Raw genomic sequence first — 25,088 nt, 5'->3', positions numbered from 1 at the left:
TCTTTCCCCCTAGGCCTTTACAATTTTATGCATGGTATGTCTGAATGTGTGTTTGGTTTTTACTTTAATGGGTTTTTAATTGTTTTTACTATTGGATTATTGTGTATACTGTTCTATTATTGTTGTTAGCCGCCCCGAGTCTCCGGAGAGGGGCGGCATACAAATCAAATCAAAACAAATCCAAAAGTTATGGGGTTGAACAATACACTTACCATGTTTTCCGCGAGAAATATCCACGTATTGGCAAAGGCGGGGATGTGTAAGTGTTTTTAGGATCTGAAAACGGCCCAGGATCTTTATGGAATTTGGAGTCAAAGGTAGACCGTTGCTCCCACAAACATCATTCGGAAGAGCCGAAGCAAAGAAGGTGAAAGCTCCTAATTCTGAATCCTTTAAGGGGAACATGTCAGAAGTCTAGAACATGTGTGTTCCTGAAAGAGAAAGGGAATACCCAAAGATATGCTGCCAATTAGACCGAAATATTCCACCCTGCAAATCCTAATCTATGACTGTACTATTGTCTACTGTCATGTTACAGATACAGTAATACCTCCTCTTACGAACCTAATGGGTTCCGGAAGGAGGTTCGTAAGGCGAAAAGTTCGTAACACGAAACAATGTTTCCCGTAGGAAACAATGTAAAAGCGATTAATGCGTGCGGGGGGGGGGGAATTGCAAAATGGCGCTCCGCTGGGCGCCGCCGCCCGGCTGTCACCTTTTAAAACAGCCGGGGGGCTTCTCGGCGTTCTCCCGAACCCGAACCTGAACTTTTCGGGTTTGGGAGGCCGGTGAGAAGCGCTGTCGCCCGGCTGTCACCTTCTGAAACAGCCGGGGGGCTTCTCGGCGTTCTCCTGAACGCCAAACCTGGAAGTTTGGCAAAAGTTTGGGTTCGGGAGGCCGCCGAGAAGCGCCCGGCTGTTTCAGAAGGTTACAGCAGGGCAGTGCCACCCGGCGGAGCGCCATTTTTGCGATCAGTAGCGGCGTTTTCGGCCGATCTGGAGGCTGAAACGGAGGTGGGGAATCCCAATTGGGAATTTCATTGGCGGAGCTTTGACGTCACGAAGACAATTGGACCAATCATGTGTTTACAGTAGGGCGGTCCCTCTGATCTTCCTGCCAATCAGCTTAAAGCTCTGTTGGGAGAATTGGCGCTAGACTTATGGTTGGGGGTCACCACAACATGAGGAACTGTATAAAGGGGTCGGGTTCATAAGTCGAAAAAACTTTATAAAGGTTTCGGGTTCATAAGTCGAAAAACGTTCGTATGAAGAGGCAAAAATTTTTCGAACCCCCGGTTCGTATCTCGAAATGTTCGTATCACGGGAGAGTTCGTATCACGAGGTACCACTGTATAATCAAGCTCTAGGTCAGTGGTTCTCAACCTGGAAGTTGGGACCCCTTTGGGAGTCAAACAACCATTTCACAGGGGTCGCCTAAGTCCTTTAGAAAAGACAAATTTCCCAGGGTGTTACGAATGAAAACTTCTGTTCTGGTGCCTCGGAACGTATTTTTACAATTGGACCAATCATGTGTTGACAGTGGGACTGTCCCTCTGATCTTCCTGCCAATCAGCTTAAAGCTCTGTTGGGAGAATTGGCGCTAGACTTATGGTTGGGGGTCACCACAACATGAGGAACTGTATAAAGGGGTCACGGCATTAGCAAGGTTGAGAACAGCTGCTCTAGATGAAGACAATTCAGTGTTAGAGTAGAATAGAAAATTCTTTATTGGCCAAGTGTGATTTGACATACAAGGAATTTGTCTTTGAGGCATATACTCTCAGTGTATATAAAAGAAAATATACATTTGTCAAGAATCATGAGGTACAACACTTAATGATTGTCATAGGGGTCAAATAAGCAATCAGGAAACAATATTAATAAAATTAATATTATTAATATTATTAATTCCCTATCCACTGCTTTGCTTTATGTTGGTCTGCAGTTATCCATCACATTCCATCAATACTCCATAGTGTCATCCCCAGACCCCCAACACTTTACCCTTAGATTATCAACGGTTGACCTATCCAGATTCCTAAGAGGTCAGTAAGGGGCGAGTACATGTGCACTAGAGTGCCTTCTGTCCCCCGTCCTATTGCTCTCCTATATCTCCTATTCCTTTCTTCTATTCCTATATCTCTTCTTCTATTCTTTCATTGATATGTTCTATTACTATATCTTCTTTTCTATTATTTCTGAGATATATTTTACTATGAGTATCTCATCTATAACCTTCATCATGTATTTTACTATGTGTATATAGATATATACCCACTAAAACCCTCATTGTGTATTGGACAAAATAAATAAATAAACCATGTAAAGATGGAAGAGTGTAATTTAACTTAGCAAACACTGATGGGAGAAACATCAAGGATGTCAAACAGTAGGTAGGTCATAACAACCAACTTCTATCATTATCTGTCAACAAGGACCATTTATATTTCTGCATTAAAAAAAAGACTCGGTCCCCAAATTCTGCTTTTACGGAATAACTGAAACCTGCAGTATTATTATTATTATTATTATTATTATTATTATTATTATTATTTCCCTATCCACTGCTTTGCTTTACGTTGGTCTGCAGTTATCCATCACTTCCATCAACATACCATGTAAAGATGGAAAAGTGTAATCTACGAGTCTTCGGAGAGGGGCGGCATACAAATCTAATAAATAATAATAATAATAATAATAATAATAATAATAATAATAATAATAATCTAACTTAGCAAACACTGATGGGAGAATCATCAAGGATGTCAGACAGTAGGAAGGTCATAACAACCAACTTCTATCATTATCTGTCAACAAGGACCATTTATATTTCTGCATTAAAAAAAGGACTAAGTCCCCAAATTCTGCTTTTACGGAATAACTGAAACCCGCAAATGCAGTGGTTTCGTTTCCCTTTTCGAATGGAAGAGTTTACACGTGAATCATAGTTTTTAAAAAAACAAAAACCAGACGGCCTGATCTTGCATGTTTACCCACGATTAAGTTAACCACAGTTTTTCTGAACTCCCCGGCAATTCTGACCCACGAAGCCGCTCGATGTACGGACTTGGGTTCACACAAACACCCCAATGCTTGCATCCAGACGTGTCTTGTGCCTCAAGAAACTGTGTGAACAAAGCCATAGGGTCCCGTCCTTCCCACCGTGCAAGGAAATGCACGTAAAGACGCGTGAACCCTCCCCAGCTCACGCTCCCATAAAATGAATTTCTTTTAAAAAATGCACCCAGAGCGAGGTCCCCAAACCAACCCTCCCGTCCAGCCTACCGAGCCTTTTTGCCTCCAGCCTGATCCTTCCTCTTCCGACGCTCCGCCCCCATCAGAAAAAGGCTCGTCGGTCCCACCTGACTGGCCGAAGCCAGGAATGAAGCCTCGCGCGCATGCGCCACGCGGGGCATTTCCTCGGCCTCCCACCCCCCACTCCCCCACCCGCGGTCGGCGCGTGCGCGTAGCCGTCTTTTTTTACCCGAGCCTCCTGCTCCATAAAGTACGGTAAGCGGGGTAAGTAAGTGAGATGCGGTGTGTTGGTTGGTTGCTTGGGGCGGGAGGGGGGTGGTGGTGTTTAGATTAGAAGGAACTCGGTGGCCGTGTGGCCGTTAAGGAGGCCGTGGGTGACGTTTATTGGATTTCTGTCCCCCCCCCCCCGAAGGGTATTGCTTTGTGGGCCCGTCCACTGCTTTTGGTTGCAAAGTCAGGCTTTGGAAAGTCGGGGAGGGGGGGATATTTTCTCTTGAGAATAGGACCCGGATTGTTGGGAGTCATATGCTGGTTGTGTAAACCGCTTAGAGAGGGCTGTAAAAGCACTATGTAAGTCTAAATATGTACTATTTGTCGTTGTAAGCCGCCCTGAGTCCCACTGGGATTGGGGCGGCATAGAAGTCACTTAAATTAAATTAAAGCAGGGGTGGGCAAAGTTGGCTCTTCTGTGACATGTGGACTTCAACTCCCAGAATTCCTGAGTTAGCAGGATTGGCTCAGGAATTCTGGGAGTTGAAGTCCACAAGCCATAGAAGAGCCAACTTTGCCTACCCCTGAATTAAAATAAATGCTATTGCTAGTAGCTGGAAGAAACGAGTTCGATAGGTGGGAAGAGATCATACTAGGGGTGAGTAGGGTGGGTGGTTGACAGAAATATCTATATGCAGTCATTCGAGCTCTTGCTTCTTTTTAAAATGGTGTTGCTATTTTTTGGCATCTGTGTAACTGGGCATAGAAAAGTATTCAGGGAATGTACAAAAAATATGTGCAGTAAGAAGAGGGGAAGAGGAGGAGGGGGAGAAGAATGGAAGACGTCAGAGGCTGTCAAAAAATCCCTTGAGAGAAGAATAAATATACTGCTCAAAAAAAATAAAGGGAACACTCAAATAACACATCCTAGATCTGAATGAATGAAATATTCTCATTGAATACTTTGTTCTGTACAAAGTTGAATGTGCACAACAGCATGTGAAATTCAATGCCAGCCAGTGTTGCTTCCTAAGGGGACAGTTTGATTTCCCAGAAGTTTGATTTACTTGGAGTTATATTGTGTTGCTTAAGTGTTCCCTTTATTTTTTTGAGCCGTGTATTAAATAGGGAGGGAGCAGTTTATGAGCAGTGGTATATTTCTGAACTTATTGCTTCCTTCTCTTGTTGCGAGTGTTATCTCCTCCCAATCTGGTCAATCCAACCCACACAGATAAGATATACAGATAAGGAGAAGGGATGAAAGGAAAGCTTGCTTGGACTTTCTGTTTTTCTTTTAAGGTAAGTTCGGTTTGCACCCATGAAGCTTGGAAGTGAAACTTGGCGAAGCTTCTTGGATGAAAACTCAGAAAGTCCAGTTTGCCTCTTAAGAAAGCATACTTCCACATGTGGTGGACCTGTAGACAAGTTAAAGGAATTTGGTCAAAACTCCAAAAATGGATAAAAGAAATAATTGACATAGAATTAGAAATGAAACCGGAAATATTTTTGCTTGGTATTATTGAAAAACAGATGAAAAAGGAACAGTACTATCTTGTACAACATTTAATAATAGCAACAAGAATAACTTTAGCCCAATTCTGGAAAAATGAAGTTATGCCGAACGAACGCAACTTAATAAAAAAAATGTTGGACTGTGCTGAATCAGACAAGCTCACAATGGAGCTAAAAGAACAAGATAACTCAAAATACTGTCAAATATGGAATGACTTTTATGCATGGTTGAATAAAAGAATAACTACTAGTAGTGCTGCGTGACAATAAACGTTACAAATAAACACAAAAAACTTAAGAATTAAAGTTTAATATAACTCTTTTCTATGTTTAGTTAATAGAATACAAGATTTCAAATAGTAAAACAAAAACCAAAGAATGTAATATTGCATACTATATACTATTGACCACTGGTTATAATACCGCTAAGAATTAAATTAAGGAGGCTGTCAATTAAGCCAGCCTCAGGAGGGGAGAGGAGATACAGTGATCCCTCGAGTTTCGCGATCTCGATCTTCGCGAAACGCTATATCGCGATTTTAAAAAAAATATTAATTAAAAAAACCCCCACTTCCGGGTTTGGCTTCGGGAGTCAGCTGGGAAGCTGTGCGGCTGTTTTAAAAGGTCGCAGCCGGCCTGGGGGGCTTCCCAGCACCCCCCCCGAACCCCCAACCTGGGTCTTCCCGGCCGCCCACGCAAAGGGGAAACCCCGGCTCCTCGCTGATGCCCGCCGCTCGCCCGCCCGCCAGCAAGAGGGGGAAGACCCAGGGAAGGTTCCTTCGGCCGCCCAGCAGCTGATCTGCTCGCTAGCGCAGCAGCAGCGAGGAGCCGAATCGGGGTTTCCCCTTTGCGTGGGCGGCGGGGAACGCAAACTCCACCATCTACGCATGCGCGGCCATAGAAAAAAGGGGACCGCATGCGCAGATGGTGTTTTTACTTCCGCAACCCTACATCGTGAAAAATCGATTATCGCGAGGGGTCTTGGAACGGAACCCTCGCGATAATAGAGGGATCACTGTATATTACACACTCGTCTTTTAATTTTTTGTCCGTACTGTAAGTAATGTACTGTAAGTTGTAAATGTTTATCTGTGCAATTGTTTATATGTAAATAAAAATCATTTTAAAAAAAGAGAGAGAAAGCATCTTTGGGACAACCATACCCTGGATGACTGAGAATCTCCATAGAAATTTAATCCTACGGTAGGAAGCACAGGATTTGTTTAAATGGCCTTCAGGTCAGTACATTGGTAACTGGCTGTTTGGGGATGGAGGAAACTTCTTGCCACTTTGGGAGCTGCTTCTAGTTATTGGCCTAGGTATGAAATAATAATCTCATACAAGAAGTATGAATGAACATACTACAGTATATGCATGGATTCAGTCATAAAAGCTTCCCTTAAAGAGTATTATGTTAGAATATTTGGCTTTTTAATCCAGCAACTCCGTTTTAACCAAGTTTAGGATCCTATTTGCAGATTTAATTTAATAAAATAACTCTTGGAGAGGTAGAACCTCTTTTGCTTTGGAAGTGTTTATTCGTAACCTTTGGCATGTGACAATAGATATTATTGGTGGTATAGGATATTTGGTTTTCTGACAGCTGATTTTTCAGTTTATTTATTTATTTATTTTATTAATTAGATTTGTATGCCGCCCCTCTCCGCAGACTCGGGGCAGCTAACAGCAGTAAAAAAGACAAATATAACAAATCTAATATAAAAAGTAATTAAGACACCAATCATACAAACAGACATACCATGCATAAATTTTATAAGCCTAGGGGGAAGGGAATATCTCAATTCCCCCATGCCTGACGACAGAGGTGGGTTTTAAGGAGCTTACGAAAGGCAAGGAGGGTGGGGCAACCCTGATATCCGGGTGGAGTTGGTTCCAGAGGGTCGGGGCCGCCACAGAGAAGGCTCTTCCTCTGGGTCCCGCCAAACGACATTGTTTAGTTGACGGGACCCAGAGAAGGCCAACTCTGTGGGACCTAACCGGTCGCTGGGATTCATGCGGCAGTTGGATGGCTGTAAACCTACTAAAATTAACGAATGAATAGGCCTGTGTGTGTATATTCCGTATTTATTTCATCCTTTACTTGCCTAATTTTATACTATGTTATACTAAATTCAATATGTGTGCTTCTAAGATCTCTTTTGCATTCTTTTTCTTTTCATTTATTGCACTGGCTTTATACTCTGGGTTTTAATTCTAAAAGGAGAAAAAAAAGGATGGGTCAATCAATACGTTAGTACAAGTGCATTTTCAAGGCTTGTTTTAACGGTGTCCAGGGTAATTTGCATGGTTAACTCTGCCTCTCCTAACATCAGGTGCTCACAAAAGACACATTTGGTGGGGAAGAGGAAGTAGAGTTGAGGGTCCTATCTTCCACTGAGCCTTGCAGTTTGAATCTCTTCTCTGGCAGTACCTGTTAAATGTGAGTGAAACTAACATTTGGTAGTCTAATACAGTGTTCCCTCGGTTTTCGCGGGTTCGAAATTCGCGAAAAGTCTATACCACGGTTTTTCAAAAATATTAATTAAAAAATATTTCACAGGTTTTTTCCCTATACCACGGTTTTTCCCACCTGGTGATGTCATATGTCATCGGCAAACTTTCATCTGCCTTTAATAAATATTTTTTAAAATAAACTTTAATAAATAAACACGGCGAGTAATAATCTAAGTGGTTGTTAAGGGAATGGGAAATTGCAATTTTGGGGTTTAAAGTGTTAAGGGAAGGCTTGTGATACTGTTCATAGCCAAAAAATAGTGTATTTACTGCCGCATCTCTACTTCGCGGAAATTCGACTTTCGCGGGCGGTCTCGGAACGCATCCCCCACGAAAATCGAGGGAACACTGTACATTCTTTTGTGTCAAATGGAAGGATGGTTGTATTACTGTGAATGAAATAAGATATGAATGTGCAAAATAGGGATCTAAGTCCAGTATATATATCATCATATATGATGATCATATGTCGCCAGGCATGGGGTAACTGAGTTACCCCTAGGCTATGGTAGATTTGTATATGGTATAACTCAGTTCTATGATTTAAATAATGGTCACATAAAGAGCTGATAGATAAATTAGTGAAGATTGGACTTAATCCCTGGATAGTTCAGTGGATTTCAAGCTGGCTGAAGCGTAGACATCAGAGAGTTATTGTTAATGGCGAGTATTCTGAGCAGAGACAGCTTACAAGGGGTGTGCCACAAGGGTCTGTTCTGGGTCCTATTCTTTTTAATATGTTTGTGAGTGACATAGGGGAAGGTTTGATAGGGAAGGTTTGCCTATTTGCCGATGACTCTAAAGTGTGCAATAGGGTTGATATTCCTGGAGGGGTCTGTAATATGGTGAATGATTTAGCTTTACTAGATAAATGGTCAAAGCAATGGAAACTGCAGTTTAATGTTTCCAAATGTAAAATAATGCACTTGGGGAAAAGGAATCCTCAATCTGAGTATTGCATTGGCAGTTCTGTGTTAGCAAAAACTTCAGAAGAGAAGGATTTAGGGGTAGTGATTTCTGACAGTCTCAAAATGGGTGAGCAGTGTGGTCGGGCAGTAGGAAAAGCAAGTAGGATGCTTGGCTGCATAGCTAGAGGTATAACAAGCAGGAAGAGGGAGATTGTGATCCCCTTATATAGAGCGCTGGTGAGACAACATTTGGAATACTGTGTTCAGTTCTGGAGGCCTCACCTACTAAAAGATATTGACAAAATTGAACGGGTCCAAAGATGGGCTACAAGAATGGTGGAAGGTCTTAAGCATAAAACGTATCAGGAAAGACTTCATGAACTCCATCTGTAGAGTCTGGAGGACAGAAGGAAAAGGGGGGACATGATCGAAACATTTAAATATGTTAAAGGGTTAAATAAGGTTCAGGAGGGAAGTGTTTTTAATAGGAAAGTGAACACAAGAACAAGGGGACACAATCTGAAGTTAGTTGGGGGAAAGATGAAAAGCAACATGAGAAATTATTATTTCACTGAAAGAGTGGTAGATCCTTGGAACAAACTTCCATCAGACGTGGTTGGTAAATCCACAGTAACCGAATTTAAACATGCCTGGGATAAACATATATCCATTGTAAGAGGAAATACAGGAAATAGTATAAGGGCAGACTAGATGGACCATGAGGTCTTTTTCTGCCGTCAGTCTTCTATGTTTCTATGTTTTTTACGTGCTTTTTTTTGTGATATTGTATTGTGTTATGAGCCGCTCCGACTCCTCCGAGAGGGGCGGCATACAAATCTAATAAATTAAATAAAAAATTAAATAAAATATGAACAGAGCTTTAATAAAAGAAAAATAGTGGATGGAAGAGGGTGCTGAAACCAGTGCTTGATTGGTTTTTTTCATGTTAGTTCCATCACCACTACCCCCTGTTTATCCACGTCAGGAAAATATTTTTCTCTCCGTAAGACATCTTCAAGCTAAGCTTCATATTGAAGGGAAGAAGTCGAAGACATTTTTGGTAAATGACTGAAGTCAGTTCTAATAATAGACGGCAGAGTGAGCTATATTTTATGAAATGTATTTATCACAGTTCTCTGCTTCTCATTTCTATACCTTTATAGACTATAGAAATATTAACTAAAACCTAATTTAATTCTCCTTATGGAAGTTTTACTATAAGTCAGCGGTGAAATCTACGCACATTTCCTATCAATTCGGAACTGCATACTTTGCTTATTTTTTCACACCTGGTGTGCTCAAATTTATTTATTTATTTGATTTATTGGATTTGTATGCCGCCCCTCTCCGTAGACTCGGGGCGACTAACAACAGTGATAAAAAACAGCATGTAACAATCCAATACTAAAACAACTAAAAAAAACCCTTATTATAAAACCAAACATACATAAAAACATACCATGCGTAAATTGTAAAGGCCTAGGGGGAAAGAATATCTCAGCTCCCCCATGCCTGACAGCAGAGGTGGGTTTCAAGAAGCTTATGAAAGGCGAGGAGGGTGGGGGCAATTCTAATCTCTGGGGGGAGTTGGTTCCAGAGGGGCGGGGCTGCCACAGAGAAGGCTCTTCCCCTGGGTCCCGCCAGACGACATTGTTTCGTCGATGGGACCCGGAGAAGGCCAACTCTGTGGGACCTGACCAGTCACTGGGATTCATGCGGCAGAAGGCGGTCCCGGAGATATTCTGGTCCGATGCCATGAAGGGCTTTATAGGTCATAACCAACACTTTGAATTGTGACCGGAAACTGATCGGCAACCAATGCAGACTGCGGAGTGTTGGTGTAACATGGGCATACATGGGGAAGCCCATGATTGCTCGCGCAGCTGCACACTAAATCTCAAACTTCCTGGCATGCCATTGCTCTAAAGCTGCAAGAAGCTCCAATCTGCAGCTCATTGCAAGGCTTCCACTCCAAGAAAGCCCCACCAATGTGCAATTCTATCGCTCAGCAATATGACAGAAAGCTGCCATCCCCGAAAACCCAAGTCGCCCCAGCTCAACCTCTTTTTCTGCCCTACACTCCAAAACACCTGTCACCCTGATCACATTACGTATTACGATGGGGTGGGCATGGCCTGTGCGTGGCAACGGTTGATGACTTGCAACTGTTGAAATATAAAAAGCCGGAAGCAAAGTCCAGGCAATGGTTAAGAAATTTGAGCCATAGAGAGTGCCAGAGCTTTTAAATGTTTTTTGTGGAATACTAGATGGTCTCCCTTTTGCATAGAGGTTCTGCAGTGGGGTTGTAACTAGCTTTCGTTTTATAATGAGCTTCAAGCGGTTGGATTCAGAGAGGTAATAAGGAGAATTCTGTTTACAGAAAGCTGCTTTTGGTGGAGGGAACATTGCCAGTGTTTTATGCTTTCTGCAGTTTTCGGCTCCCCAAAGACCCCGGAGCCAACATATGCAGCTGTGGGTCACTTTATGGAAATTCTCTCTGTTGAACCTTTGTCTAAGCCCATTCCTGATGTGAAAAATAATTTAAAACCTTCATGGCTAAGATCCTGTTTTGTTTCTGTATAGTTACCAGTTACTAGACAGTTTAAATGTGTGTGTGTGTATATACACACCTTTGAAATAAATTGACTATGTATAATCCATAAGCAAGAAATAAACAAATAGCAATCCATCCATCCATCCATCCATCCATCCATCCATCCATTCATCCATCCATCTGTCTATCTATCTGGAGAAGGATTGTTGTTTGTTTGTTTATTGCTTATTTATTTGTTTGTTTGCTTGTTTATTAGATTTGTGTGCCTTCCCTCTCTGTAGACTCGGGGCGGCGAACAACAATAATAAAAACAGCATATAACAAATCTAATATTTAAAATAACTAAAAAAAACGTTATTAAAAACCAAACAAGCACACACACAAACATACCATGTATAAATTGTATAGGCCTAGGGGGAAAGGATATCTCAGTTCCCCCATGCCTGACGACAGAGGTGGGTTTTAAGGAGCTTACGAAAGGCAAGGAGGGTGGGGGCAATTCTGATCTCTGGGGGGAGCTGGTTCCAGAGGGCCGGGGCCGCCACAGAGAAGGCTTTTCCCCTGGGTCCCGCCAATTGACATTGTTTTGTCGACGGGACGCGGAGAAGGCCAACTCTGTGGGACCTAACTGGTCGCTGGGATTCGTGCGGCAGAAGGCGGTCCCGGAGGTATTCTGGTCCGGTGCCATGTAGGGCTTTATAGGTCATAACCAACACTTTGAATTGTGACCGGAAACTGATCGGCAACCAATGCAGACTGCGGAGTGTTAGTGTAACATGGGCATACCTAGGGAAACCCATGATTGCTCTCGCAGCTGCATTCTGCACGATCTGAAGTTTCCGAACACTTTTCAAAGGTAGCCCCATGTAGAGAGCGTTACAGTAGTCGAGCCTCAAGGTGACGAGGGCATGAGTGACTGTGAGCAGTGACTCCCGGTCCAAACAGGGCCGCAACTGGTGCACCAGGCGGACCTGGGCAAACGCCCCCCTCGCCACAGCTGAAAGATGTTTCTCTAATGTGAGCTGTGGATCGAGGAGGATGCCCAAGTTGCGGACTCTCTCCGAGGGGGTCAATAATCCCCCTCCAGGGTGATGGATGGACAGATGGAATTGTCCCTGGGAGGCAATGGATTATACATAGTCAATTTATTTCAAAAGTAACAGAGCCTTGTCTCAAATAATAGGAACATCCTAAAAATGCTTCCCTCTTGTGATTTTCAGAACTTAGGGATCAGGTAGTCTCTGCTGTCGAAGAGAAGGTAAAATAAAGACAACAGGAATTTGTCCATAGAATCTTGGATGTTGCCCAGAGGAGGGAGGGAAGGAGAGAGATATATATATATATATTTCTGTTGATTGAAGGAAAAAGTAAAATGTCTTTCAGATTAAACGTGATCCCCAGTGAACTCCCTGTACATTTTCACGTTGTTTTATTGGCAGTAGTATGGAAATAGTTTGCCATTGTTGTCTTGATGTTTTATTAACTTCTCCATGGTTCCAGGATTTCCTGGTGATTTCCCACACAGATGCTAACCAAATCCAGCTCTGGTTGAGATCAGAATTGACCAGGGGGGGCTTGCCACCTGCTCTAGGAGACCTATGATATATGATATATATATTTAACATCTATACTTAAGAGTCATTCTAAAGTAAATTGCAAATCTAATTCTGTGAATGTTATCGTCCCTGATTCCTAGGAAATTTGCCAAAAATATTGAAATGAATTGCATCTTTAAAAATCCATTTTCAGATACTTCTGCAGTTTTCATTAACCTACGAAAGTCATCTGGATGTTGGAAACTTTACTTCTTAAATATGCTTGATATCAAGGAGTGTATAAATAAAACTTGTATTTATGCAGGGTTTTCTATTAACAGGATGGACCTTTAGATAATAAAACATGCTACCTTTACCTATCTACGTTAGACTAAGAGTTTGGTATTAGTCGACCAAAGAAGCTTGCCTAATGATTACAAATGCAATGTCTATTGGATATTCAGATATAAGTTCTTGTAATTATTCATAGATAAATTGATTGATTTACATTTATTGAAATTTTTCTGGCATTATTATTTTACCCATTAGTCAAAGGGCCTGATTAATTACTTAAATTAATCCTAATTAAATAGATAGAAGCAGTATTAAGAAATAGCGTGTATTTTTAATATCTTAGAGTAGATTAATCAAATGCTTTGTAGCAGAAATATAATGGCTGTGTAAACATTCTGTATTTTTTTCATGATTGCCCATGTAAACAGTTAGGTAAATGGTTATATTTTCTTGCTAGTTTTATTTAAAAGACATAAATAAAATACTTATAGATCCAAAAATACAGCCCAATTAAAAGATGGAGAAGGAGGGAGGGAAGGAATAGGATGAGGAGGGAAGATATGGAATCTATTGTTAATATATCAACCACTCACTCGTTTTAGTGAGGTCTCAATTAAATAGTAATATTAACTGACATTATATATTTCTGGATGTTCTCTATTCCTGGACATTTCCCAGTCATATTGATCAATGATTATAATGGCAAAGAGGTGGATATTGGAATGGCAGAGCTCATAGTTAGTGTATTAATATATCCTACAGATTTTTGCAGTTAAATTTAGAACCTTAATTCTATAGTGGGGAGAATATTGATCGATGATTATAATGGCAAAGAGGTGGATATTGGAATGGCAGAGCTCATAGTGGGTGTATTAATATATCCTACAGATTTTTGCAGTTAAATTTAGAACCTTAATTCTATAGTGGGGAGAATATTGATCAATGATTATAATGGCAAAGAGGTGGATATTGGAATGGCAGAGCTCATAGTGGGTGTATTAATATATCCTACAGATTTTTGCAGTTAAATTTAGAACCTTAATTCTATAGTGGGGAGAATATTGATCGATGATTATAATGGCAAAGAGGTGGATGTATTAATATATCCTACAGATTTTTGCAGTTAAATTTAGAACCTTAATTCTATAGTGGGGAGAATATTGATCGATGATTATAATGGCAAAGAGGTGGATGTATTAATATATCCTACAGATTTTTGCAGTTAAATTTAGAACCTTAATTCTATAGTGGGGAGAATATTGATCGATGATTATAATGGCAAAGAGGTGGATATTGGAATGGCAGAGTTCATAGTGGGTGTATTAATATATCCTACAGATTTTTGCAGTTAAATTTAGAACTTTAATTCTATAGTGGGGAGAATATTGATCGATGATTATAATGGCAAAGAGGTGGATATTGGAATGGCAGAGCTCATAGTGGGTGTATTAATATATCCTACAGATTTTTGCAGTTAAATTTAGAACCTTAATTCTATAGTGGGGAGAAATCAGTTCAGCTAGCCATGTGAATTCAAATATTTCATGGATATTGTAAACAAAATCTGATTAAATCGATGGGGTATAATCTAATAAAAAGATAACAACTAGTTTATAGATATGTTTGCTAGTCTCAGAGTTTAAATTTAGGGTTAAATGAATAAATTGTAAAAATGTGGATTTTAAATATATGCTGCAACACAGAAAGCAAATTAAACCATGAAAAATGAACAATGAAAGAAAGACCTACAATAATTGACTGTGTGCCATGATTATTATCTGTTATGAGACTAAATAAAAAGATGCATTGTGGAAGGTAGAAAATAAGTTATAGTCCTGTGTTTGATGAAAACCAACAGAAGCATAGTAGTCTTGGATGGAACATAACCCGAGAACATTGTACAATGGCCTTCCCTAACCTGAATGTTTTAAGATGCTGAGATTTGAGAATACATCTAGATATAAACTACGGTATGTTGGGAAAGAAGAAATTGTAGTGAAGCAATTGTTAGAAAAGAAGCAATCCTTATTTGCCTATCTTATTTATTTATTTATTAGATTTGTATGCCGCCCCTCTATGTAGACTCGGGGTGGCTCACAACAATAACAAGAACAATGTAAAAACAAATCTAATAATTTAAAAAACACTAAAAAACCCCATTATTAAAAGCAAACACACACACAAACATTCCATGTATAAACTGTATAGGCCCGGGGGAGATGTGTCAGTTCCTCCATGCCTGACGGCAGAGATGGGTCTTAGGAACTTTACGAAAGGCAAGGAGGGTGGGGGCAGTTCTAATCTCCGAGGGGAGCTGGTTCCAGAGGGTCGGGGCTGCCACAGAGAAGGCTCTTCTCCTGGGTCCCACCAACCGACATTGTTTAGTTGACGGGACCCGGAGAAGGCCAACTCTGTGGGACCTAACCGGTCGCTGGGATTCGTGCGGCAGAAGGCGGTCTATCATTATTGTTATAGTTTACTCCACCAGACATTTGTATAAGTCAAGTGCTTACTCAATATGGTCATTGAAAATTAGCAAAAAGGTAAAACATTTGACTTCAAAAGATGAATTTGGTAGACTATCTCAGAAAGAACTGATAAGAGAAATTGGTGTATGCAAGCGTGCGTATGTATAGCCTTACTAATAACTATTTTTGTTATTTCAAGATTCAGATCTCAAAGAGGTTTAGAAAATGCTTGCTTAAGGACACAAAACTTTATCACAAGGAAAGTGATCCATCGTACAAGTGTTTGAGTTCAGTTGACTCAGTTTGTTTTTATGTCTTTAAAAGTGAAATGTATATTGTTATACATAGAAAAAAATATAGTTATTACAGATGATAGACAAAAGCTCTGAGCAGAGACAGGTTACAAGCGGTGTGCCACAAGGGTCTGTTCTGGGTCCTATTCTTTTTAATATGTTTGTGAGTGACATAGGGGAAGGTTTGGTAGGGAAGGTTTGCCTATTTGCCGATGACTCTAAAGTGTGCAATAGGGTTGATATTCCTGGAGGGGTCTGTAATATGGTAAATGATTTAGCTTTACTAGATAAATGGTCAAAGCAATGGAAACTGCAGTTTAATGTTTCCAAATGTAAAATAATGCACTTGGGGAAAAGGAATCCTCAATCTGAGTATTGCATTGGCAGTTCTGTATTAGCAAAAACTTCAGAAGAGAAGTATTTAGGGGTAGTGATTTCTGACAGTCTCAAAATGGGTGAGCAGTGTGGTCGGGCAGTAGGAAAAGCAAGTAGGATGCTTGGCTGCATAGCTAGAGGTATAACAAGCAGGAAGAGGGAGATTGTGATCCCCTTATATAGAGCGCTGGTGAGACCACATTTGGAATACTGTGTTCAGTTCTGGAGACCTCACCTACAAAAAGATATTGACAAAATTGAACGGTCCAAAGACGGGCTACAAGAGTGGTGGAAGGTCTTAAGCATAAAACGTATCAAGAAAGACTTAATGAACTCAATCTATATAGTCTGGAGGACAGAAGGAAAAGGGGGGACATGATCGAAACATTTAAATACGTTAAAGGGTTAAATAAGGTTCAGGAGGGAAGTGTTTTTAATAGGAAAGTGAACACAAGAACAAGGGGACACAATCTGAAGTTAGTTGGGGGAAAGATGAAAAGCAACGTGAGAAAATATTATTTCACTGAAAGAGTAGTAGATCCTTGGAACAAACTTCCAGCAGACGTTGTAGATAAATCCACAGTAACTGAATTTAAACATGCCTGGGATAAACATATATCCATTGCAAGATAAAATACAGGAAATAGCATAAGGGCAGACTAGATGGACCATGAGGTCTTTTTCTGCCGTCAGACTTCTATGTTTCTATGTTTCTAAGTAACTAAAAGTAAACTAAGTAAAGTAAAAGTAAAGACTCTACATAGCAAAGTCAGGGTGACAAGTTAATGTAAACTTTGAGTTGTAGGAAAAAATGTGAATATGTTTTTTATTATGTCCAGTCTATTCGTTCAAAACAATGTTGGAAATAATTGAATTAATAACATGTTTATATTATTCTGTTTCTTTTATTTAGGATTTTGGTCCGATCCTTGGTGAAAATGGCAGCCAACAATGCAGTTTTGAATAGATTGGAGCAGAAGGGCGCCGAAGCGGATCAAATTATTGAATACCTTAAGCAACAAGTTGCTCTTCTGAAAGAAAAAGCCAGTAAGGCATAACATTAAAATAGATTATTAATATAATAAAAATAGATTTCTACTAAATCTGCACTTCTACTAGTTTTTTTCATCATTCCTTTCACCCATTTCCTCCCATTTTGACTGTGTGACTGTAACTTGTTGCTTATATCCTAAGATTTTTATTAATATTGCTTCTTCATTGCTTATTTGACCCCTATGACAATCATTAAGTGTTGTACCACATGGTTTTGACAAATGTATATTTTATTTTATGTACGCTGAGAGCATATTCACCAAGACAAATTCCTTGTGTGTCCAATCACACTTGGCCAATAAAAAATTCTATTCTATTATCCATTCTAAATCAGTGAGTAAAATATAAACTTAACCATTTTTAAAACCTATTTCAGGTAATAGTTTTCCTATTAAAGACTATAATAACACATAATTTCCTACTTTTTTAAAATTCAGAAGACAGGTTACCTGGTATTAAAAGCTGTCAATGGGTCTATTTGGTAATGTTCTTTAAAAAAAACTGTTATACCTATAGTTAGGGCTAATAGGTACCCGAATTAAAACTCCAATAATAGTAAGAAGGGAAATTACGGTTTTATAGTCACTAGAATCATAGAGTTGAGAGGATGATTTATGTTGTTCAGTCCCAGTCATCCTTATTTAGTGGAGAAACCTAAATTATAGCATCCTAAACAGATAATTGTCTAACCTCCACTTGACTGCATGAAATGGTGAATTCACAGACTTTCTGTTAAACTGACTTTGCTGCTATGAATTATTTTCTAACGTTCAGTCACAATCTGTTTCTTTGTCGACCAAACAATGTCGTCTGGTGGGACCCAGGGGAAGAGCCTTCTCTGGTGGCTGCGACCCTTTGGAACCAGCTCCCCCCGGAGATTAGAATTGCCCCCACCCTCCTTGTCTTTCGTAAACTTCTTAAAACCCATCTCTGCTGCCAGGCATGGGGGGACTGTGACATCTCCCCAGGCCTATACAGTTTATGCATGGTATGCTTGTGTGTATGTTTTCTTTTTAATAAGGGTTTTTTAAAATGACTTTTAATTATTAGATTTGTTTTACATTGTGTTATTATTGTTGTGAGCCGCCCCGAGTCTGCGGAGAGGGGCGGCATACAAATCTAATAAATTGAATTGAATTGAATTGAATTGTAGCTTCTTCTTCTTATTATTTATTAGATTTGTATGACGCCCCTCTCCGTAGACTCGGGGCGGCTTACAGCAATGATAAAAACAATATATAATGACAAATCTAATAGTTAGACTCTAAAATTTATTGATTGATTGATTGATTTGATTTGATTTGATTTGATTTGTATGTCGCCCCTCTCCGAAGACTCGGAGCGGCTAACAACAATAAAAAAGACAATGTAAACAAATCTAATATTAAAAATAATCTAAAAAACCCCAATTTAAAGAACCAATCATACATACAAGCATACCATGTATAAATTCTATAAGCCTAGGGGGAAGGGAAAATTTCAATTCCCCCATGCCTGATGACAGTTAACAATAATACATTTAAAAAGTCTAAAAAACAAGAAACCCCAGTATATAAAAAACATACATACAGTCATATCATACACAGAAAAATACATAGGCAGGGGGAGATGTTTCAGTTCCCCCACGCTTGATGATGGAGGTGGGTTTTAAGCCAATGGGTATTCCATCTGCCCCTCGCATGCTCTTTCCTTCCCTCCTTCACTTGCTCTCGCTGGTGGGGGCCCCACTGCCCTCCGCTTCGCTCTTCCCAGCTCGCCTACCTGCTCACCCATCCACCCGCCTGGGCACTGCAGAAGCCTGAGCCTTCCCCACTCTGGCTCCTTGCGTCACCCTTCTGCCTGGAAGATGGTGCTGGGCGGCCAGGTTGGTCTGCCTGGGAATGGGGCGATGGGCATCCAGTACCTTGGGGGGGGGGGGGGGCGTTGGGCAGATAGGCCCAGAGAAGAGGCAGAGCGGGAAGGGGTGGAAAGGCAGCCAGGGAACGGGGCGTTGGGAGGGCTAGGTAGCGCATTCCTCCTGGCTGGTCAGTCAGTGCCTGCAGGGGAGCTGTGTGTGGAGGAAAAGCGAGAAATGGCTCTCCCTCCTCCTCGCCATCTCCACCTTCCTGCCTCTCCCTCCAATTGAAGCTTTGCAGAAAGAAGTCAGTCCTTGGGGACTGCTTTCCCGTCGTGGTTGCCATGTTTGGGGGCATGACTGGGGGGGGGGGGCGCAGAAACCCCTACAGCCCCGCCCCCAAGCAACCGCGATGTCGGATGATCCAGAACGTTGGATGACCGAAGTACAGATAATCAAGACTCTACTGTATTATGGTTGCAATAATAGTCAATTTTTTTGTATTCTATTGCTCAGGATTTTAAGCCTTGTATTTAATGAGTGTATACTAAAACTTTATCCTTTTTATGATCAGAAGAGATTGTATGGCCTAGAGTCAATAAACAAGGTTTCCACTTACAAATATGAAATGAAACTTTTCAACAGTTTCCACATTGTTCTGAGATAATATCTCCAGAATCTGTCATCTTTTTTCCACTCCTGGTTTCTTGATGGAGAACATGTAAACAATAATGTTTTAGCTATGCATTCCATTGGAATAGGCATATTAACATGGTTCCAGCTTGTATTCCCACCAGAACCAAAGACCAACAGTTCATTTCTTAGAATATATGCCAAGGAGAAGAAGGAAGATGTGTGAATTGAATAAGGACTCCCTTTTGTATATGTTACGGATTTAATTGGAAAACACAGTGTTCGGGGAGGGGTATTACTGCAGGGCTTTTAATAACAATACCGGGTGGTAAAATATCTGTTTTAATATTTAGAAAAGCGGGAGTGAGTGCTGATGTATGCTTTCTGTAGGATCTCTCTACAGACACCTGTTCCTTGTTCCACAATCTTTAATGGAAATAACATGGAACCTTTTGATTGCTTGTGGATTCATTTCCCATTATCGTGACTTTGGATTACGTCTGTTTGTTTTTATATGACAACGCAATTTGCAAATTGGATATTTGAGCACTCGTAATCGATTCATAAATGATTCCAGAACTTTCATACTTCTAAACATATCCAGTGTAACTCTGTATTTTTAATATAAATGTTTAATCAAAGTACAGAAGGTACAAGTAATTAGCAGATTTCTTCATTTTCGTGAAGTTTTCAAAGTGAGTGTACAGTGTTCCCTCGATTTTCGCGGGTTCGAACTTCGTGAAAAGTCTATACCACGGTTTTTCAAACATATTAATTAAAAAAATACTTTCAACCCAATATGGGACATAATGGCATCTTATCAGAAAGACCAGCCTAAACCAAGTATTTCTAGAGATATAAATACAGCAACGACAGATTTTTATTTAAATATAGAAGTTTATTATATTGCTAAGCAAACCACTATTCTGTCCTCATTGCAACGCGTATTATATAATAAGGTGGAGAACATTAGAAAAATGACTAAATGTAATGCTATTTTTCAATCTTTAGTAAGTTTGTTATAAAAACAAGTGCCTTTATTTCATAGTTACCAGATTTGTGAGCATTTATTTTTCTATGGTGCTTTAGAGAGTACCGTCTTATTTTGCAGCTAAGATATATACTAGTCTCCAAACACCAAACTTATCAGAAGTAAGTTATAAATCCTTCATGTGAAACTATTAAAAATCCAGAGTTATTTCAGGTTTCCCATCAAGGAGGAATCTGATTCACAAATTCTGTATCTCTCATAACACAGTTAATTTGTGATGGCAACCTCTGAATTATGTATGTAATTCAGTTTGCTAAGTTTGTGGTAATTGAGAGAGAGATACAGCAAAAACCGGATTTATAAATCGAACTCTTAAAAGACAATTTATAAATCAAAACGGCAATAAAATCTAACAAAAAAAGAGTCTCCAAAGACCAAACTTATCAGAAGTAAGTTATAAATCCTTCATGTGAAACTATCTATACCACGGTTTTTCAAAAATATTAATTAAAAAATACTTCGTGGGTTTTTTCCCTATACCACGGTTTTTCCCACCCAATGACGTCATATGTCATAGCCAAACTTTCGCCTGCCTTTAATAAATATTTTTTTTAATAAACTTTAATAAATAAACAGGGTGAGTAATAATCTAAATGGTTGCTAAGGGAATAGGAAATTGCAATTTAGGGGTTTAAAGTGCTAAGGGAAGGCTTGTGATACTGTTCATAGCCAAAAATAGTGTATTTACTTCCGCATCTCTACTTCGCAGAAATTCGACTTTCGCGGGCGGAACGCATCCCCCACGAAAATTGAGGGAACATTGTATATAGCTCCTAGCAATGCAACTCATCCTTTTTTTAACAATTCAGCAGTGATTCTAACGAGAGTTCTGTGTCTTATAGTCTTGCAGGCATCTCTGAGGGAAGAGAAGAAACTACGTGTTGAAAATGCTAAACTTAAAAAAGAAATTGAAGTGCTAAAGCAGGAATTGGTCCAAGCAGAAATTCGAAATGGAGGTGAGAAATGTTGTGTTTTATGCAAGCATACTTCATTCACCGGACCAGATAATCTCAGGGACCGCCTTCTGCCGCATGAATCCCAGTGACCAGTCAGGTCCCACAGAGTGGGTCTTCTCCGGGTCCCGTCAACTAAACAATGCCGCTTGGCGGGACCCAGGGAAAGAGCCTTCTCTGTGGCGGCCCCGGCCCTCTGGAACCAACTCCCCCCCAGAGATTAGAATTGCCCCCACCCTCCTTGCCTTTCATAAGCTACTTAAAACCCACCTCTTCCGTCAGGCATGGGGGAATTGAGATACTCTTTCCCCCTAGGCCTTTACAATTTTATGCATGGTATGACTGTATGTATGATTGGTTTTTATATTAATGGGTTTTTAAATTGTTTTTAGTATTGGATTATTATTGTATACTGTTTTATTATTGCTGTTAGCCGCCCCGAGTCTCCGGAGAGGGGCGGCATACAAATCCAATAAATAATAATAATTTAAATAAAAACAATTATAGTGAGGACTACTTTTTGTAGGGTCACTATTAAAAAAAACATTAAAAGGATCATTGAAAGGTGGCAGAATTGCATTTATTTTGTTTAATGCGATGTGAATGAGAAATAAAAAAATCAGGAGGAAAGAGAAAGATACTTGCTGCCCTATTGTCCATGCTTCTTTTCCTGTGACTCCTGCAAAAGAGAGTTTGGTGAAAGTTAAGAAATAGCCTGCATTATTGTATCTCAGACAGAAGTTATATTGGCAAACTTGAAACTATTTGAATGTTTTGTTTTGAAAGACCAGGTGGATGCAACTTTGCTTGCAGAGAAGGATTGAAAATGTTGAAAAGTGTTATGGTCAGGTCTGATATTTTTCGTACAATGCAGCAGACATCCATAAACATATGCAGTTTATAACTTCTATCTTTGGTTCTTTTTTATATATGGTTATACAGTGATACCTCGTCTTATAAACGCCTCATCATACAAACTTTTTGAGACACAAACCTGTGGTTTAAGATTTTTTTTGCCTCTTCTTACAAACTATTTTCACCTTACAAACCCATCGCCGCAGCTGGGATGCCCCGCCTCCGGACTTCCGTTGCCAGCAAAGCGCCCGTTTTTGTGCTGCTGGGATTCCTCTGAGGCTCCCCTCCATGGGAAACCCCACCTCTGGACTTCCGTTGCCAGCAAAGCGCCCGTTTTTGTGCTTCTGGGATTCCTCTGAGGCTCCCCTCCATGGGGAACCCCACCTCCGGACTTCCGTTGCCAGCAAAGCGCCCGTTTTTGTGCTTCTGGGATTCCTCTGAGGCTCCCCTCCATGGGGAACCCCACCTCCGGACTTCCGTTGCCAGCAAAGCGCCCGTTTTTGTGCTGCTGGGATTCCTCTGAGGCTCCCCTCCATGGGGAACCCCGCCTCCGGACTTCCGTTGCCAGCAAAGCGCCCGTTTTTGTGCTGCTGGGATTCCTCTGAGGCTCCTCTCCATGGGGAACCCCACCTCCGGACTTCCGTGTTTTTGTGATGCTGCAGGGGAATCCCAGCAGGGGAATCCCATCAGCGCAAAAACGGGATCTTCGCTGGCAATGGAAATCCAGAGGTGGGGTTTCCCAGCCTCAGTGAAATCGCAGCATCGCAAAAACACAGAGGTCCGGAGGTGGGGTTTCTCATGGAGGGGAACCTCAGGGAAATCCCAGCAGTGCAAAAACGGGCGCTTCGGCTGGCAAAAGGGGTGAATTTTGGGCTTGCACGCATTCATCGCTTTTCCATTGATTCCTATGGGAAACATTGTTTCGTCTTACAAACTTTTCACCCTAAGAACCTCGTCCCGGAACCAATTAAGTTTGTAAGACAAGGTATCACTGTATCTCAACTCTACTATTAACTCATTGTAATCAATCCAACTAAAAAAAATCTGGATTAAAATATCCATAGGAAGTTCAGTGACTTAACACTTTAGTTTGTCTTGATTTTCATTACGATCTTTGTGATTTTCTTTACCATTTTCATGAGGGGGGGGGGATTCAGAAGGCTTAAAATGTAATGCATATAAAATATAAGCATGTGTTTGGAAGCAAGGAAGAAAACATTTTTTTTTCATTTAAGAATATACTTTTATTTCAGCAGATTTCACAAAATAATAATAATAATAATAATAATAATAATAATTATTATTATTATTATTATTATTATTATTATTATTATTATTATAATAATAATATTATATTGGATTTGTATGCCGCCCCTCTCCGTGGACTCGGGGCGGCTAACAACAGTGATAAAAACAGAATGTAAAAATCCAATACTAAAACAGTTAAAAACCCTTGTTATAAAACCAATCATAGATACAAACATACCATGCATAAATTGTGGAAGCCTAGGGGGAAAGAATATCTTAGTTCCCCCATGCCTGACGGCAGAGGTGTGTTTTGAGGAGCTTACGAAAGGCAAGGAGGGTGGGGGCTATTCTAATCTCTGGGGGGAGCTGGTTCCAGAGGGCCACAGACAAGGCCCCCGCCAATCGACATTGTTTTGTCAACGGGACCCGGAGAAGACCCACTCTGTGGGACCTAACTGGTCGCTGGGATTCATGCGGCAGAAGACGGTCCCAGAGATATTCTGATCCGGTGCCATGAAAGGCTTTATAGGTCATAACCAACACTTTGAATTGTGACCGGAAACTGATCGGCAACCAATGCAGACTGCGGAGTGTTGGTGTGACATGGGCATATTTAGGGAAGCCCATGATTGCTCTCGCAGATGCATTCTGCACGATAAGTTTTAAATATCAGGATCAAGATGTTAATTAATTGGAATGAATGTTTTGTTTTTAACTTTAGTGAAACAAATATCTGTGCCCTCTTGTGACACAGCTTCTGCAGTTTCACTTTCCAAGGATCTCTGTCAAACATCACCTGCTGCCGAAGCTCTATCTGATCCTAAGGAACCAACCAAGGAACCTAGTGAAGAAAAGAAGAAGAAAGACAAAACAGAAAAGAAAGGTAATAAATCATTAGAGACTTTGCCAGGCTCATTTCCAAACTCAACTCTACACATTAATACCATTTGTTTTCTCTCAAACTGCTCTCAGCTTTCTCATTCTGTAAATGGAAATGGGACTTTGTTTTGACAGTTTTAAAAATTTTCATCTTTTTCGTTTACAGCTATGCTTTGGGAATTGTAAGGGTTAGTGGATAAATAGTGTCGTTTGGTGGGACCCAGGGGAAGAGCCTTCTCTGTGGCGGCCCCAACCCTTTGGAACCAACTCCCCCCAGATATCAGAGTTGCCCCCACCCTCCTTGCCTTTCGTAAGCTCCTTAAAACCCACCTCTGTCATCAGGCATGTGGGAATTGAGACTTTCCCTTCCCCCTAGGCTTATAAAATTTATGTATGGTATTTCAGTATGTATGATTGGTTTCTTAAATTGGGTTTTAAAAAAAATTAACTTAAATATTAGATTTGTTTACATTGTATTATTATTATTGTTAGCCGCCCCGAGTCTACGGAGAGGGGCGGCATACAAATCTGATTAATAAATAAATAAATAAATAAATAAATAAATAGGAACAACTATTTATTTTTGATGCCATGTTTATTGTTATAGTAAACAATATTATATTTTTACAACTATGCTTTTAATTGCAGTTGTTGATATAAATGCA

The 25,088-nt window shown here is 40.4% G+C and overlaps 2 protein-coding genes across 6 annotated transcripts in view; one reads left to right on the top strand and one right to left on the bottom strand.

Annotated features, from left to right (window-relative positions):
* Positions 1-3,366, bottom strand: part of TBCK (TBC1 domain containing kinase) — an 86,002-nt gene extending 82,636 nt beyond the window's left edge. The window contains exons 1-2 of one of the 2 annotated variants that reach the window (XM_070757926.1): positions 3,285-3,366; positions 213-431 (exon numbers count right to left, since the gene is read on the bottom strand). In XM_070757926.1, the coding sequence (XP_070614027.1) occupies positions 213-405 (193 nt within the window). In that variant the 5' untranslated portion in view covers positions 406-431; positions 3,285-3,366. Of the gene's footprint in view, positions 1-212; positions 432-2,996; positions 3,017-3,284 lie in introns of those variants that run through there. The other variant, XM_070757927.1, reaches the window with a different exon arrangement.
* A 1-nt stretch (position 3,367) lies between these two features.
* The window catches only part of AIMP1 (aminoacyl tRNA synthetase complex interacting multifunctional protein 1), a 35,076-nt gene continuing 13,355 nt past the window's right edge, over positions 3,368-25,088 (top strand). The window contains exons 1-5 of one of the 4 annotated variants that reach the window (XM_070757928.1): positions 3,372-3,518; positions 7,310-7,416; positions 16,831-16,964; positions 21,331-21,444; positions 24,266-24,427. In XM_070757928.1, coding sequence (XP_070614029.1) covers positions 7,415-7,416; positions 16,831-16,964; positions 21,331-21,444; positions 24,266-24,427 — 412 coding nt within the window. In that variant the 5' untranslated portion in view covers positions 3,372-3,518; positions 7,310-7,414. Of the gene's footprint in view, positions 3,519-7,309; positions 7,417-16,830; positions 16,965-21,330; positions 21,445-24,265; positions 24,428-25,088 lie in introns of all 4 variants that reach the window. The other 3 variants (XM_070757931.1, XM_070757929.1, XM_070757930.1) reach the window with 3 other exon arrangements.

The sequence above is a fragment of the Erythrolamprus reginae genome, chromosome 7, assembly GCF_031021105.1.
Source record: "Erythrolamprus reginae isolate rEryReg1 chromosome 7, rEryReg1.hap1, whole genome shotgun sequence".
Classification (NCBI taxonomy): Eukaryota; Metazoa; Chordata; class Lepidosauria; order Squamata; family Dipsadidae; genus Erythrolamprus; species Erythrolamprus reginae.
This window is presented reverse-complemented; position numbering and strand designations above follow the sequence as displayed.